Source organism: Schistocerca nitens, chromosome 8 (assembly GCF_023898315.1).
Source record: "Schistocerca nitens isolate TAMUIC-IGC-003100 chromosome 8, iqSchNite1.1, whole genome shotgun sequence".
Taxonomy (NCBI): domain Eukaryota; kingdom Metazoa; phylum Arthropoda; class Insecta; order Orthoptera; family Acrididae; genus Schistocerca; species Schistocerca nitens.
Window position 1 is genome coordinate 470,108,302 of NC_064621.1, and position 14,927 is coordinate 470,123,228.

General features: G+C 39.3%; 1 protein-coding gene across 1 annotated transcript in view; it reads left to right on the top strand.

Moving 5' to 3' along the window:
• LOC126199294 (calpain-D-like) overlaps window positions 1-14,927 on the top strand; it is a 113,822-nt gene that overhangs the window by 45,447 nt on the left and 53,448 nt on the right. Inside the window, exon 9 of the mRNA XM_049936119.1 lies at window positions 6,721-6,918. Coding sequence (XP_049792076.1) covers window positions 6,721-6,918 — 198 coding nt within the window. The remainder of the gene's footprint in view (window positions 1-6,720; window positions 6,919-14,927) is intronic.

Here is a 14,927-nt window from a genome sequence, read left to right on the forward strand (position 1 = left end):
TGGACTAAATGTATAGTATTATGTCATACATGGTACCCTTTTTATGTGTAAAATTGAAAGTGTTTTTTTTTTTTTTTGGTCGAGAGACAAATGTACACATTTGTTGCCAACAACTGTTTTTTAAAAACAACATATGAATAAAATTTATGCCATTCTCTAATTCCTGCTCACATTAAACCATCCAAAAATGTGCATCTTTATGTTATTCTGCTCTGAGACTAAGATTTTAATAAACACAGTTCATTCATTCACCGTACTCTGTACAGCCCGTTAAGGAGGAGAACTTATATGAATATGAAAAGAGTCTAAGTATACATTGACAGAAGTGAAGTAAATCTTACGGACTTAATGTGTGAACTGTATTAACAGCAAACTATCACTATACTGTGTAGTACTATCTGTGATTTCCCCAAACTAAATGTAACCTAAAGATTAGCTGGAAAACAGTTCCTTTGATTAAGCTGCTGCTTCCTCTGTTATATTAGGTAGATGCTGTTTATCTCTTGCTAGGAGCTTCATATTTACATGAATACATTAGTAGTTTTCACAGAAAATAATGGCGAACATCAAAAAGACAGTACACAATGTAATTGGTGAATGGACTGCACAAACGGTAAACAGACAAATCATTTACACATAAAAACCTCATGAAAACTTAACCGCATAAGTTCTATAGTGCATAAAATAGTAAAATTTCTGACAGGCAACAAGGTGAACTGAGTGCTTGGTTTGGATGAAAGCCATTAAATTGTAAAATTATTGGTCAGTTTTTATTGAGTAATGTGATATCTTTTTCATATGAAGTGCAAACTGGAATTCAGATAAAAAACTTAAAAAAGTATAATTTTTCAAACTGCAATAATTTTTTACATTCAACTTGTTGTCTGATACATGGTACAATTACTTCCTGCTTTACCATAAGGTATGTGCAGGTATATATATATATTTCGTATGGCTAATAGAATACAGCAGTAAGTAAGTAGTAACACAAACAACGTATAAAAACAATGAATGGTCAATGTTACAGGCAACAAACAATTATTAGATCCAAAAAAGGAAGTAAAACACAAAATACACAAAAATACATAGAAATTATAGTAATAGTATCTAGTAATAGGTTTTTCAGAAGGAGAAGAGTAGACCAGACTTATGGTTGTATGTCCAAGTCCCTCAGCCAGCCAAAAGCATCTCCCTCCAGGAAGTGCAGCTCCTGCATTGTGCCAGGGAATCTCCTCGTAGGGCAGTCCATTGCGATATGATGTAGAGTTTGTGGATTCCCACAGTCGCAGTTGGGTGAGTCAGTCTGTCCCCATTTGTGCTTCCAGTAATTACATCTACCATAGCCTGTTCGGATACGATTTAAAGTTGTCCAAAATTTTCTGGGAAGACCGAAGCCCTCGGGCCGTACGGTTGGGTCCGAGACTAAGTTAAGGTGATCAGGGTTAGACATATCCCATTCCCGATGCCAGGCTTCATCGATATCATAATTGTCCTCGATCAGCTGTTGCCATAATCTCCATGATGGCTTACGGGACTTGAGCCTGTGGCTGGGATTCTTGCAGTCTTTGTGTAAGGGTAGGTCGCGGTTGTTAGCGCACTTTTGCCATTCCCTTTTCAGTGCAGATCTTCGCCTTAGATGAGGTGGGGCTATGTTAGCCAGTACTGGGAGCCATTGATGGGGCGTCGGTTTAATAGTGCCTGAGATGAGCCTCATGGTGTCGTTTAGCTGGGTGTCCACCGTTGCTGTATGAGTGCTGTTTAGCCAGACCGGAGTGCAGTATTCAGCCACCGAATATACTAGTGCAAGAGCAGATGTTCTGAGAACTGTGGCGCTTGCTCCCCAGCTACTTCCAGTGAGTTCGTGTAGGACATTATTTCTGGTTTTGATTTTTGATGCGCATTTGTATAAGTGCTCCTTGTACGTCAGAGATCAGTCCAATGTAATTCCCAGATACTTTGGGAGGGGATTGTAGTTAAGCAGCTGGCCTCTGAACTCTACGTGGGGTGCATAGTTTGCCTGTCTGTTGTTGAGGTGGAAACAGGAGACTTGGGTTTTAGAAGTATTAGGTCTGAGCCTCCATGTTTCGAAATATTCATCCATTTTGATAAGGTCTTCCTCAATGATTCTTTCGGAATTGTGGAAGTCTTGATGTTGATATGTGAGAGCAATATCGTCTGCATAGATAAACTTCTTAGAAGATGTCTCTGGTAGGTCTGATGTATATATATTAAAAAGTAATGGAGCTAGCACGGATCCTTGGGGCAGGCCATCATTTAACCTATATTTCTTGCTTATCTCTCCATCTAGATGTACTTCAAAAAATCTATTTGAAAGCATATTGTTGATTAGGGTAGCCGTTTTCTTGCAAGGAATAATGCGTTGGAGTTTAAGAATCATTGCCTCCCTCCACACTGTGTCATATGCTGACGATAGATCTATGAACACGGCGACTGTCTTTTTCTTCCTTTGAAATCCACTCTCAATATGTGTGGTAAGAGATAATACTTGATCACAGCAGCTCCGACCGGGTCTAAATCCAGCTTGTTCAATAGGAATGAAATTCTCAGCAATGGGTTTTATTCTGTTGAGAATAAGTCTCTCCAATAGTTTGTAGCATACACTTACAAGAACTATAGGTCTATAGCCCTCTGGGAGCTTTCCATCTTTGCCAGGCTTAAGAATGGCGACGATCTTGGTTTGTTTAAATAGTGGTGGTAGTGTTTCCGATCGTTGGATGTCATTGTAAAACTGAGTTAGCCACAGTAGAGCTTGAGGTCCTAGGTGCCGTAAGAACTCAGGGTAGACCTCATCTAAACCAGCCGCTTTACCCATTTTCATTTCTTTCAGTGCTTCTGTGATCTCTAGGATGGTAAAGGTTTTTGAGAAATTGTTGTCGGGTGTGGATTGTCGGAGCTTGGTTCTCAGTTCTTTCTTTACTTTCATAGTCTTATCCTTGTTTCTGCGTGGTGTTTTTCTCGTAAGGTTAACTATTCTGTTTGCTACCTCTTTGGGGTGTATGTTGCCACCCATACAGGTTTTAATGGAGCTTTCACCTAGGTTTTTAAGAAGGCACCAGGCTTTCTTGCTGGAGTGCTTGAAGTCCATATTTTTCATGAGAGTGTGCCACTTTTCTCGTCTTGCTGAGTCCAGGCATTGGAGAAGCTCGTCCGCAATTTCAGGATCGTTGTTTTGCGAATATGAATTATATAGGTCTATGCATTCTTGGCTCCAGCCGGGAATATAAGTTTTCCTGTAGCCTCTGGGAATGTGTTTTTTGGCAATGGCTAGGAGTAATCCCACAAAGCGGTTGTAGTTCTTCGATGCGGGTGGGATCCATTGGATGTTGTGGTCCATTTCGGTGGTAAAGGCTTCCCAGTTGGCTTTGCCAAAATTCCATCGAGGTTTAGGTGTAGATCTCACTATTGGAATCTGTATACCGACATGTAGCAGGACGGGCCTGTGCTGGCTACGAGGAAAATCAGGCAAGATCTGTTTATTGCAGCGTAATGGTAGCTTTTTGGCATCTCTGGAAACAAAGCACAGATCGGGGTTGTAGTCTCTTTTCCATCTAGCCGAGTGGAAAGTTCCTTTATCCTTTAGGTCATGGATCAAGAAGACGTCTTCTATGTCCGCCCATTTCATTACTCCCTTCCCATCCTCATTGGTGTTGTTATATCCCCACTGGGTACTGTGGCTGTTGAAATCACCCATTATCACTGTAGGATGTTGTATGTTGGAAATAGCAGAGTCATTCCATGACTGAGTTGGGGGTTTGTGGAGGTTGATGACTTCAATATCAGCAATTTTTGTTCTTATGACGTAGGCGCTTGGGTCAGTGTGTGTTTTTGTATCGTGGACCTGGTCAGTGTTGTTTTTAAAGTAGGTGGCAGTGCCATAGTTAGCGTGGTAAGTTGCTGCAGCAAGGGAATAGCCTGGAAGTTTGCATCTATTTTTCAACTGCTTTTCATCGGCGCATTGTGTTTCTTGGAGCAAGACAGTATCCACTGAATGGTTGTCCAGGACTTTAATTAGGTAGCCAGATTTAGCTCTACTCATTCCTTCTACGTTGAGTTGTAGGATTTTCAGGACATCTCCAATGTCCTTGGTCAACGGGTTCTGAGAGGAACCGTTGTTTCAGGTATTCGCGTTCATGTCTGTGCTGATTCTGTAAAGCTGGGAAATCCTCACAGGTCCAGCAGCCAGATTTGTAGACTATTTAGCCGTGATAAAAAATCACGTTGCCCAGGGTGCACCACTGTAATGGTGCACTGTAATGGTGCACATTGGTAGGTAATCTTGGAGCTATTTTCATTCGGTGGATATCAGCAAAGTGTCCACCTACATACCTAAGCACCTATGAACAACTGAATTAGGGACATCTACTTAGTACTGTGGCATCTTCTTTTTTCCCTTGAGATGGCAGATGGCATGATTGATCATGGCATGGATTCCAAAAGGCACCAAAAGTGATGGAGAGCTATCACAATCCATGATTGTTCAAACAGAGCCCATATCTCAGGAAGAAGGACACGAGATTTGTTGATGACATCCCAGATATATTCAGCAGAATTGAGGTCAGATGATTGGGGAGGTCATACAATCATCTTCATGCCTTTGAAGTGCCCCTCAAACTATTCACATTCAATACATGAATGAGGATGTGCTGGATTGTCTTGCCAAGGGTATAGGTTGCATGCAGGTGCTGTCAGCAAACAAACTGGTGCATTTGGTCAGACATACAGTCAAGTAGACTTAAGAGGCTGTTGTCAGCTTTCTGCTGTGTAGCACTGACAGCTGCAGGTGAAAACAAGAGTCATCTATATAGCTATGACAACATTGAGGCATTGCCATAGAGATGTTTACAAAATAGAGTTACATGATTGGTTGAGTTAGGTGCAAAAAGCTGTTGTTCCTAGCCCACTGCAACTGTCAGAGATTGTCTTACACCAATTTGACTATAAATTGCTATATTCTTTCCACAGCGAAGAAAGCATCAGTAGCCCAATTTCATCCTCAGAAAACATAACAAGCTCCATGTGATGAGCTAGCAGTACCAACCAGACACTGCACCACTCTCTGTCAGTGGTGTTATTCAGATGTGGTATGGAGGGGCTTGTGGTCAGCACACTGTTCCCCTGGCCTTTGTGAGTTTCCCAGACCTTTGAGCTGCTACTTCTCACTCAAGTAACTCCTTAACAGGCACCTCAAGGCTGAGAGCAGCCTCTTACAGTCTTCTAACTAACTAAAAACCCCTGGCAGCACTGAGGATTGAAGTTGGTTGCTCTTCATAGCAGTTAAGCATACTTATCACTTAGATATGTAGGTGGACACTGTGCTGATATCCACCGAATGAAAATAGCTCCAAGAGTACCTACCAATGTGCACCATTACTCATAGGTCCAGCTGACTCCTTTTTCATGCTCAGAATACCCAAAGGCATCATTCCTGTTTAGTTAGTTTTATGTTCCATGGATCATTTCACATGATAGATTGTAACGATGTGGAATGAGTAATTTTATACTGACATCACAAATTAATTTGTACATGTCATTACATTCTGAACATTTCAGGTGTTGTCAGTTGGTATGTCATACTCACCACCTTTTATTCCACAGAGAGAAACTTTCTCAGTTTGTTTTTTCAAATTTTATTTTTGTGTCTGTCAGACATTTTATGTCTTTGGGTAAGTGATCAAAAATTTTTGTTGCAGCATTGTGCACCCCTTTTTGTGCTAAAGATAACCTTAATGTAGAGTAATGAGTGTTATTTTTCCTTTTTGTATGGTAATTATATACATCATTGTTCCTTTTGAAACTGTAGTGAATTATTTACAACCAGACATCATGAGGGAATAAATACAATGTGAAGCAATATTCAAAATGCCCAACTCCTTAAACAGACATCTATGCTAAACTCTGTGTCCTGTGACATGTGAGCACAGGTATTTGTGTTTAGCAATGACTTTCCCATAGGGAGAAGGTGGCTCTGGACGGTTGGTTGTTCGCTGTTAGCTGCTTGACAATGAACTGGCAAATGATTTGCTGCACTGTGATCTGTCTATCCACTGTTAAAATCCAGGAGAATCAACGAATCGATTGTTACTCCTGTCATAAGAGCATTCCTGCCCAGGCAATTGCCTCCAGCAGCTGTAGTTTACTGCAAATGAAGGGACTCACAATACTGTCTTGACAAAGTAGCATGCGAACAGTGCAGTAACTACAATATTTTGAAGGTGAAGTGTCTGAAGTCAGTCACAATCCAAAGCACTGATATTTAATGTTGTGCCGTATTATACTCAACTGTCACTCCAATGTCCAGTACAAGGCACCAGTCAAGTGGCAAGTACAACTATTCCATGTGCTTTTGTTAAAGGAGCACTAACATTCTAACACAGCAATCCTCTCTTTCATTTTATCTGAAGTGTAAACCAAGCACAAAAAACACACCAAAGTTAGAGAAACAAATCACTTTATGTAAGACTATTAGTCTCTTTCTTTTACAAAAATAAAAAAGAAATTGAGCAGTTTAAAAATTGAGACACTATCCGATAGGGTTGCAAGTAAGAGCCAAAGAAAGAAACTTATTCATACTGAGGGGAAAGAAGAATTTAAAAAAGCATTTTTGATTAGTTTGTAATACAAATATAAAAAAAAGTTGTATCCTTATGTGTATACTGCCTTTTGTCTTTTTAAATAACTTATTTCCTTTTGTATCTACAGGCATGCCTATTCTGTTCTGGATGTTTGTGATGTACAAGGCAACAGACTACTTCGTTTGCGCAATCCATGGGGCCACTATTCATGGAAAGGTGACTGGTCTGATGATTCTCCTATCTGGACTCCTCACCTGAGAGAGATGCTAATGCCTCTTGGAGCCTCTGATGGTGTTTTCTGGATATCTTTTGATGATGTTCTCAAGTAATACTCAAAAAACATTTTCCATTACAGTACAGTTACAAAAGAATTATAAAATTTTTTGTGCACTTTGTATTTACATTTTTATATTGTGTAAAATCTTTACATTGCATTAGTGGTAAAGAATTAGAGGAAAATAAGTACTGACACTGTGTTTTTGTGGTCTTCAGTCCAAAGACAAATCCAGCTCTCCTTGCTAGTCAACCCTGTGCAATCCTGTGCCCACTGATACTATGAACAGAAAAAAGAACTGCCACAAATGAAAAATAATTGTATGTGCAACAGAGAAGTACTCATTAAAACTTTTCCAAGGCACCTCCCCACCCTTCTTGACATGTCGTGTACACCACAGACTAGCTATATATTGTCCAGAGTGACATTGACGGACAAATTTTTTATTTGACAACTGACAGCAACCACTGGTATAATAATAATTACCACCTTGAAAAAATTGGAAAAAAGTTATTTCATTAAGAGGAAAGGGTGCAGAAAATACTTTTCAGGGGCAAGGTAGATTAATCATCTAAAAGTCTGGATAAAGGCAGGAAACAATGAGAGGAAAATGGAAAATGAAAATATATCAGGTACTATGATTAAGAAACACGAGAAATCAGAAATGAAGTTTCTGCAGTCAGCCTTGCAGAAAACTAGAAGAGACAAAATTAGGAATTAAGACATCAGAGAAAAGATGCAAGTGGATCTGTCAGTGACAGAGAGACAAAGTACTGCACGGCACAAGTAGTTTGGACATGTGAAGAGGGCAAAGGATAATTGTCTGCCTAAACAATACTTGGATAGAAATGTGCTAGGGGAAAGACCAATAGGAAGACCCAGAGAGAGCTGGTTGGGTCATATTAAGAGAGAACTGAAGACTGGAGAAGAAAATTGTGAAACATTTCCAAGACAAAAAGTATATCAAGACAGAGGTAAATTGTTCTTAAACTGATGACAGTGCCACCAAAGCAGAGTTATTAAACACAGCTTTCCGAAACTCCTTCACCAAAGAAGATGAAGTAAATATTTCTGAATTCCAATCAAGAACAACTGCGAAGATGAGAAACATAGAAGTAGATATCGTCGGTGTAGCAAAGCAGCTTAAATCACTTAATAAAGGCAAGGCTTCCAGTCCAGATGGTATACCAGTCAGGTTCCTTTCAGAGTATTCAGATACAATAGCTCCATATTTAGCAATTACATAAAACCGCTCGCTCACAGAAAGTTCTGTGCCAAAAGACTGGAAAGTTGCTAAAGTCACACCAGTACCCAAAAAGGGAAATAGGAGTAATCTGCTGAATTAGAGGCCCATATCACTAATGTCTATTCTCAGTAGGTTTTGGAACATATACTGTATTTGAACATTATGAAGTACCTCGAAGAAAATGATTTATTGACACATAGTCAGTACGATCCAGAAAATATCGTTCTTGTGGAACACAACCAGCTCTTTATACTCATATTTTTAGATTTTCAGAAGGCTTCTGACACTGTTCCTCATGAGCATCTTCTAACCAAACTGTGTGCCTACGGAATAATGTCTCAGTTGTGCAACTGGATTCATGATTTCCTGACAGAAAGGTCACAGTTCGTAGTAATATATGGAAAGTCGTAGAGTAAAACTGAAGTAATATCCGGCATTCCCCAAGGAAGTGTTACAGGCCCTGTATTGTACCTGATCTATATTAATGACAATGGAGACAATCTGACCAAAACAAATTGCACAATGATTTAGATAAGATACCTGTGTGGTGCAAAAAGTGGCAATTGACCCTGAATAAAGAAAAGTGTGAAGTTATTCACATGAGTACTAAAAGAAATCTGCTAAATTTCGATTGTGTGAGAAGTCACACAAATCTGAAGGTTGTAAATTCAACTAAATACTTAGGGATTACAATTACAAATAACCTAAGTTGGAACAACCACATAGATAATGTTTTGGGTAGAGCAAACCAAGGACTGCAATTCATTGGCAGAACACTTAGAAGGTGCAACAGATCTACTTAAGAGACTGCTTACACTACACTTGTCCGCCCTATTCTGGAGTGTTGCTGTGTGGTGTGGGATCCGTATCAGGTGGGACTGACGGATGATATTGAAAAAGTTCAAAGGAGGGTGGCTCGTTTTGTATTATCGCAAAGTAGGAGAGATAGTGCCACAGACATGATACATGAATTGGAGTGGCAATCATTAAAACAAAGGCGTTTTTCACTGCGATGGGATCTTCTCATGAAATTTCAATCACCAATTTTCTCCTCTGATTGTGAAAACATTCTGTTGGCACCCACCTGCATAGGGAGAAATGGTCATCATGATAAAATAAGAGAAATCAGGGCTTGCGCCGAAAAATTTAAGTGCTCTTTTTTTCCCGCACACCGTTCGAGAGTGGAATTGTAGAGAGACAGCTCGAAGGTGGTTCATTGAACCCTCTGCCAGGCACTTAACTGTGAATAGCAGAGTAATCATGTAGATGTAGATGAAACAGCCTACCTGAATCGCTAGAAGGATACAAAGATGCCGATGCATAGAAAACAGAAGGGACAGTAACCAACCCAACAATAGGGAAATGGTAGACTGAAAGTTGTTAAAAAATGCTAAAAAATTTTTATCCCATATAATATCAGTCTACGCACTAAAGTATTCTGTCCATAAATTTTAACACACAAGCATCAGAGCCTTGATAACCATTTCTATTGATGCGCATTACATTACATGGGTAATATGTTGTGTATCAATAGAAATGGTTATTAAAAGTGTAATACTGGTGTGTTAAAATCTTTTCATTGTGTAACTGCAAGCTGATCACTTCTGCCCATAAGACTTTGACCAGTCACCAATTGTGAAAATGAGGATTTGTAGACAGTCATTATATATGATCAAACCTAGTCCATCAGTCATATTCCTTGCAAATCAGACAGTGAATTCAACTTTTTTTGTAAAATATTAATCACCTCATGCAAAAAAAAGAAAAAAAGAAAAAAAGGGGAGAGAGAGAGAGAGAGAGAGAGAGAGAGAGAGAGAGAGAGAGAGAAGAATATGTAGCTCTCAGAAGCAGTTCACAGATGACATAGTTGTGCCCAGGGAGACATGGTTATCAGCATAAGCCCATATGTAGCTGGTATGTTTACAATGATCAGTTTGTTGCATGTGGGCTGTCAGGATAATTGAGAGTAGTACTTAACGTGCTGGCATGAGCTTTCACATTGTTCCTACTATTTGAATGTTATGTTTGGCACACCTGAAGTTGTTGAGCTGGAGCCCCTCAACATTCCCAGTTCTTTAGTACCATAAACTCTGTGCATGCTTCTATAACTACAAACCCATCCCATCAAAGTGCAATCATGTGGATGTAATGAAAAAAGGAATGAGAAGGAAAAACAACATCTGTAAAATTTCTTCCATACTCCAATTGAATGTGAATAAGTTCAGGACAAATTTGGAGAATTGAATTTTCTCATTAAGAGAGTATTGAAGGGTAACCTGTTTTAATTGTTAAAAATCATCCAAAAGCCAAGATTGCACAAAATATTTCTTATTCAAGACAAGGTGCTTATACATTATTTAAAGTGGATTTGCACTGTTTAGTATGTGTCCAGCATATGTAAACAGATGTGCTATTGTGTACTCTATTTGTATCATGTAACAAGCATCTATGTGCAAGATGTATATGGACATGGCCTTTTGGACAAGATGTTTTCTGTTTGTAAATGTTTTAGTGATGACAAACTTTGTAATGTGCTGAGTTTTTCCCATCTGACATCTCGTGCATGAGGTTCAGCATAAAATGAATATGTTTCACTATAAAAAGATGTTTAAGCCTGAAGATCACAGCAAAGACTGTTGAAACCGATTGTCTTGAATAAAAAATATTTTGTGCAGTTTTGGCTTTTGAGTGATTTTTAAAAATTTGGAGAAGTCATGATTCACCACAAGTGAGAGCAGTGTGTTTGTCATCAGAAGGCACATTTCAGTGACATTGATGCCCCTATGAAGGGTTATAGTCTCCACAGAAGTAATGACCTTGGCAAGTAAAGGGTTAAAGATGATGTCTCCATGTTTATTAGCAAAGAATGCAACTCTTTACCTAATTCCATTAACATTACACATACTATGTAATGTTATCATTTGTTCTATACTTGCTCCGTAATGAAGCTGTAGACAATGAGACTATAGGTCTCCGTCAGCATGGGTGCTGTTGAGGGCTTCATGCAGAGGAGAATCATATTCCCTCAACACTGGGTAGAGCAGACAATTTGGAACTTATACAGAGTACTTCTCTGCCATCAGTCTCTTGATTTAGTCTCCAGTCCTCACTGTTACAATCAGTGAGAATTGGTTGACAGTTTGCACTCAAGTGACCACTTTCCATTTCTGCATACAACTAGCAAAACAGTTGGTGTCCAAATGGTAGCTCTTAAAATGGATGTTCAGGGTGGTTGACTGAATCTTGTACAATGAACTGTTTGTATTTGAACATCACAAATGCGTCCAGTAATGATTCAGTTACAATATTAATGAGATTCTCCAAGGCACAGAGCATTCTTTTCTAAGTTTTTTTGTCACTTATCAATATTGCCTGCCCCTTCCTGTAGTGAACATTCACTTTGTAAATGAGGAGCAGTAATGTGACTCCGCACAGTGTGATGCCAACCAACTGCAGAGAACTTAGCAGCCTTTAATGAAAGCAAAGAGAGGCTCATTCCTGAATAATATACATTGTTTCATTAAGTCCATATTAGTATCAAGAGGAGTTCTAGATGATTTAGGACATGCCCAGTTACTGGTGCAGTGAGACTAACCAGAGAGACATAGTGCCGACAAAGGTGAAATATGTCTATGAAGAAACTTCCAGCAACACTGCCTTCTGGGATCCATTGTTTTCTGGCATGAGGCAACACATGGTAAAAACAAAATGCATAATGCAGTGTTGTGGCTCCTCATAGGGGCAGCGTACTCACCCTGTTCAACTGCATTTGAGAGGCAAGATATTTTCCTGAATCTTGAAAGGAAGTTATACTAATAATCTACATCAACATCCAAATCTACAGTAACATACATGCGTACTCTGCGAACCATCGTATGGTGTATGCAGAGGGTGCTATGTACCACTACTAGTCATTTACTTTCCTAATTCATTCGCATGTTGAATGAGGGAAAAATGACTGTCTGTATGCCTCCATATAAGCACTAATTTTTCTTATCTTCTTTTCATGGTCCTTACAGGAAATGTACGTTGATGAAAGTAGAATTGTTCAGCAGTCAGCTTCAAATGTTTGTTCTCTAAATTTTCTCAGTAGTGCTTCATGAAAAGAGTATCATCTTCCCTCTATGGATTCCTATTTGAGTTCACGAAGCTTTTCCATAACACTGGCAAGTTGATCAAACCTGCCAGTAACTAATCGAGTAGCATGCCTTTGAATTACTTCGATGTCTTCCTTTAATCTGACCTGGTGGGGGTCCCAAACAATTGAGCAGTGCTCAAGAATGGGTTGCACAAGTGTTCTGTACACAGTCTCTTTTGTAGATGAGCTACAGTTTCCTAAAACTCTCCCAATAAACCAAAGTTGATCATTCACCTTCCCTACTACCATCATTACATGCTTGTTCTGTTTCATATCAATTTCCAACAGTATGCCTAGATATCTAATTGGCTTGACTATGTCAAGCTGCACACCACTAATACTGTATTTGAACATAATAGAATTTTTTTATCAAACAATGAAAACTCCAGGTAGAAATATCAACAGTGTAGGAAAAGACAGTTTGCTACTTACCGTAAAGAAGACACACGTCCATTTGCAGACAATCACAGTTAAAAGACACTCACATAAAGCTTTCGGCCACAGCCTTTGTCAGTAAAACACACACACGAAAGCAAGCACACCTCACGCACACACGATCACCAACTCCAGCATCTTGGACCAGCATTCTGGTCCGAGATACTGGAGTTGGTGGTCATGTGTGTGAAGCTTTTTACCTACTCATCTGCAATAGCTTATATTTTTCTACTATTTTAGAGCAAGCTACCATTTACCACACCAAAGATAGTTTTTATGTAAGTCATCTTGTATCCTTCTACAGCAAATCAACAGCGATATTTTTCCATATACTACAGCCTCATCAACAACTGAAGATTGCTGCTCACCCTATCCATCAGATCATTTATGACTATAGAGGACAGGAGCAGTCCTATCACACTTTTCTGGGGTGCTCCTGATGACACCCTTGTCTCTGATGAACTGTAATACTCTCCTTAAATCAATGAGGGGCCATAACTGCCTGAGAGGTTATCACAGCTGCAAAGAAAAGACATTGAGTCCAGATTGCATATGACTGACTTCCAGTATGTGTTCTAATGATATAATTCTACAGTTGATAACCTGACTGTGTATGTGGCAGCTAGCCACTACAGTTTCCTCATGAGGCAACATACCATTGACATCTTTTTCCTGTTCAGAAAGTTTGCAATATCTCTTAAAGCCATAATATCCTCTGTCACTTCTATCCATGGGGCTAATATGGAGATCTTACATGGCCTTTCCCACATCAGTTCTTCAGATATCACACTGGTGTTAACAGGAGAAGGTGGCCATCAGAAGTACCAGGGTTATGGTTAAGCAAGCACTATGCATCTGAAGATCATGCCAGGGCTGGTGAGTGGCTACTATCTTTGTAGTGGTAACTCCTTCCAGTGTGACAGGTGTATAAGTACTTAACTGACCCACAGCCACTAGTATGCTACTCACTTAGGTGCCCCGTCAAACACACACACATACTCATTCATCATGTTCTGCGGTCTGATCAAGAGGGAGAACTTTTAAGAATTTGGACAGATCAAGGTATACATTAACAAGACACACAAATCATGGAACTTAATCCATATAGCTATCACTTTACTACTTAATATTATTTGTGGTCATGCCAAAAGAAAAATAAGCTAGCAAATTAAGAAAAATCTGCTACTTCAAAAAAGTGCTCTTCCTCAGCTATGTAAATAGCTGTTGCTTATCTTCTATTGGTAGCTTAATATTAGTTGGTTATATTGGTTTTTTTTTTTTTTTTTTTTTTTTTTTTTTTTTTTTTTTTCCAAATAAGAGTTATCTGCAAAAGAGAGGACAGAAGCATTTTTGTTTGTAAATCATTATTATTTGTCTTTCAGCTGCAGAATGCTCAACCCTTGAATATAGTCAAGCTGTAGAAGAAGTCATTAGTGAGATAACTTTTAATTTTCTTTTAAATTGATAGGTGTTGCCAATGTCTTGTTTTATTGTTGGTGGAAGAGTGTTGAATATATTTGGAGCTATCTATGGAAATGGCATTCTTTAATTGTCCACATGTGACAGTCATTTGGTATTCATGTGAAAATTGACCCAGTGGCATATCATGTGGAACAGATTCCAATTTTTGCCCAAGGGTGGAGTCTGGAGTCTCAAGAGACTGAAGCTAATTTTAGATTTTATGTAATATGGGAGGGACAGCACTTTAGAATTCATCCATAAAGGAAAGTCTGACATCTGGTGTCAGCACTACAATTATTTAATAAGTCACACCTCTGGGAAATAAGCATGGAGTAACCAGCTTCATTGCTCAGCTGTTTGTCCTGATCATGATCTCAAGATTTGCTTACCAAACAAACTCACTGTCAATGGCATGCAATCTTGACAAACACTGGAGTATAAGAGAAGTATTAAAGCTACAGAGTTCCTCATCTGGTTTGAGCCCATGAGTGCACTGAAAGCCATCCAGTGCACATACTCAGCAGAGAAACCAGTCCAGTCCATCCAGTATACCCTCATTAACTTACAAACATAGGGAAGGAGGTGCTATTCTGTTGGCTACCAGGACGTCTGGGAATTCATGGAAATGGACTTACGGATGAACATCTTAGGAGGCATGTATAGAAAATACTGTGACAAATTTTAAAGTCATTCTGCAAGCAGTGACCTTACTCTTGACGCACATGGCCATATGGTGCTGTGTGGAGGGGCGACTTGTGAGAGACAAAATTCTGTGGACCG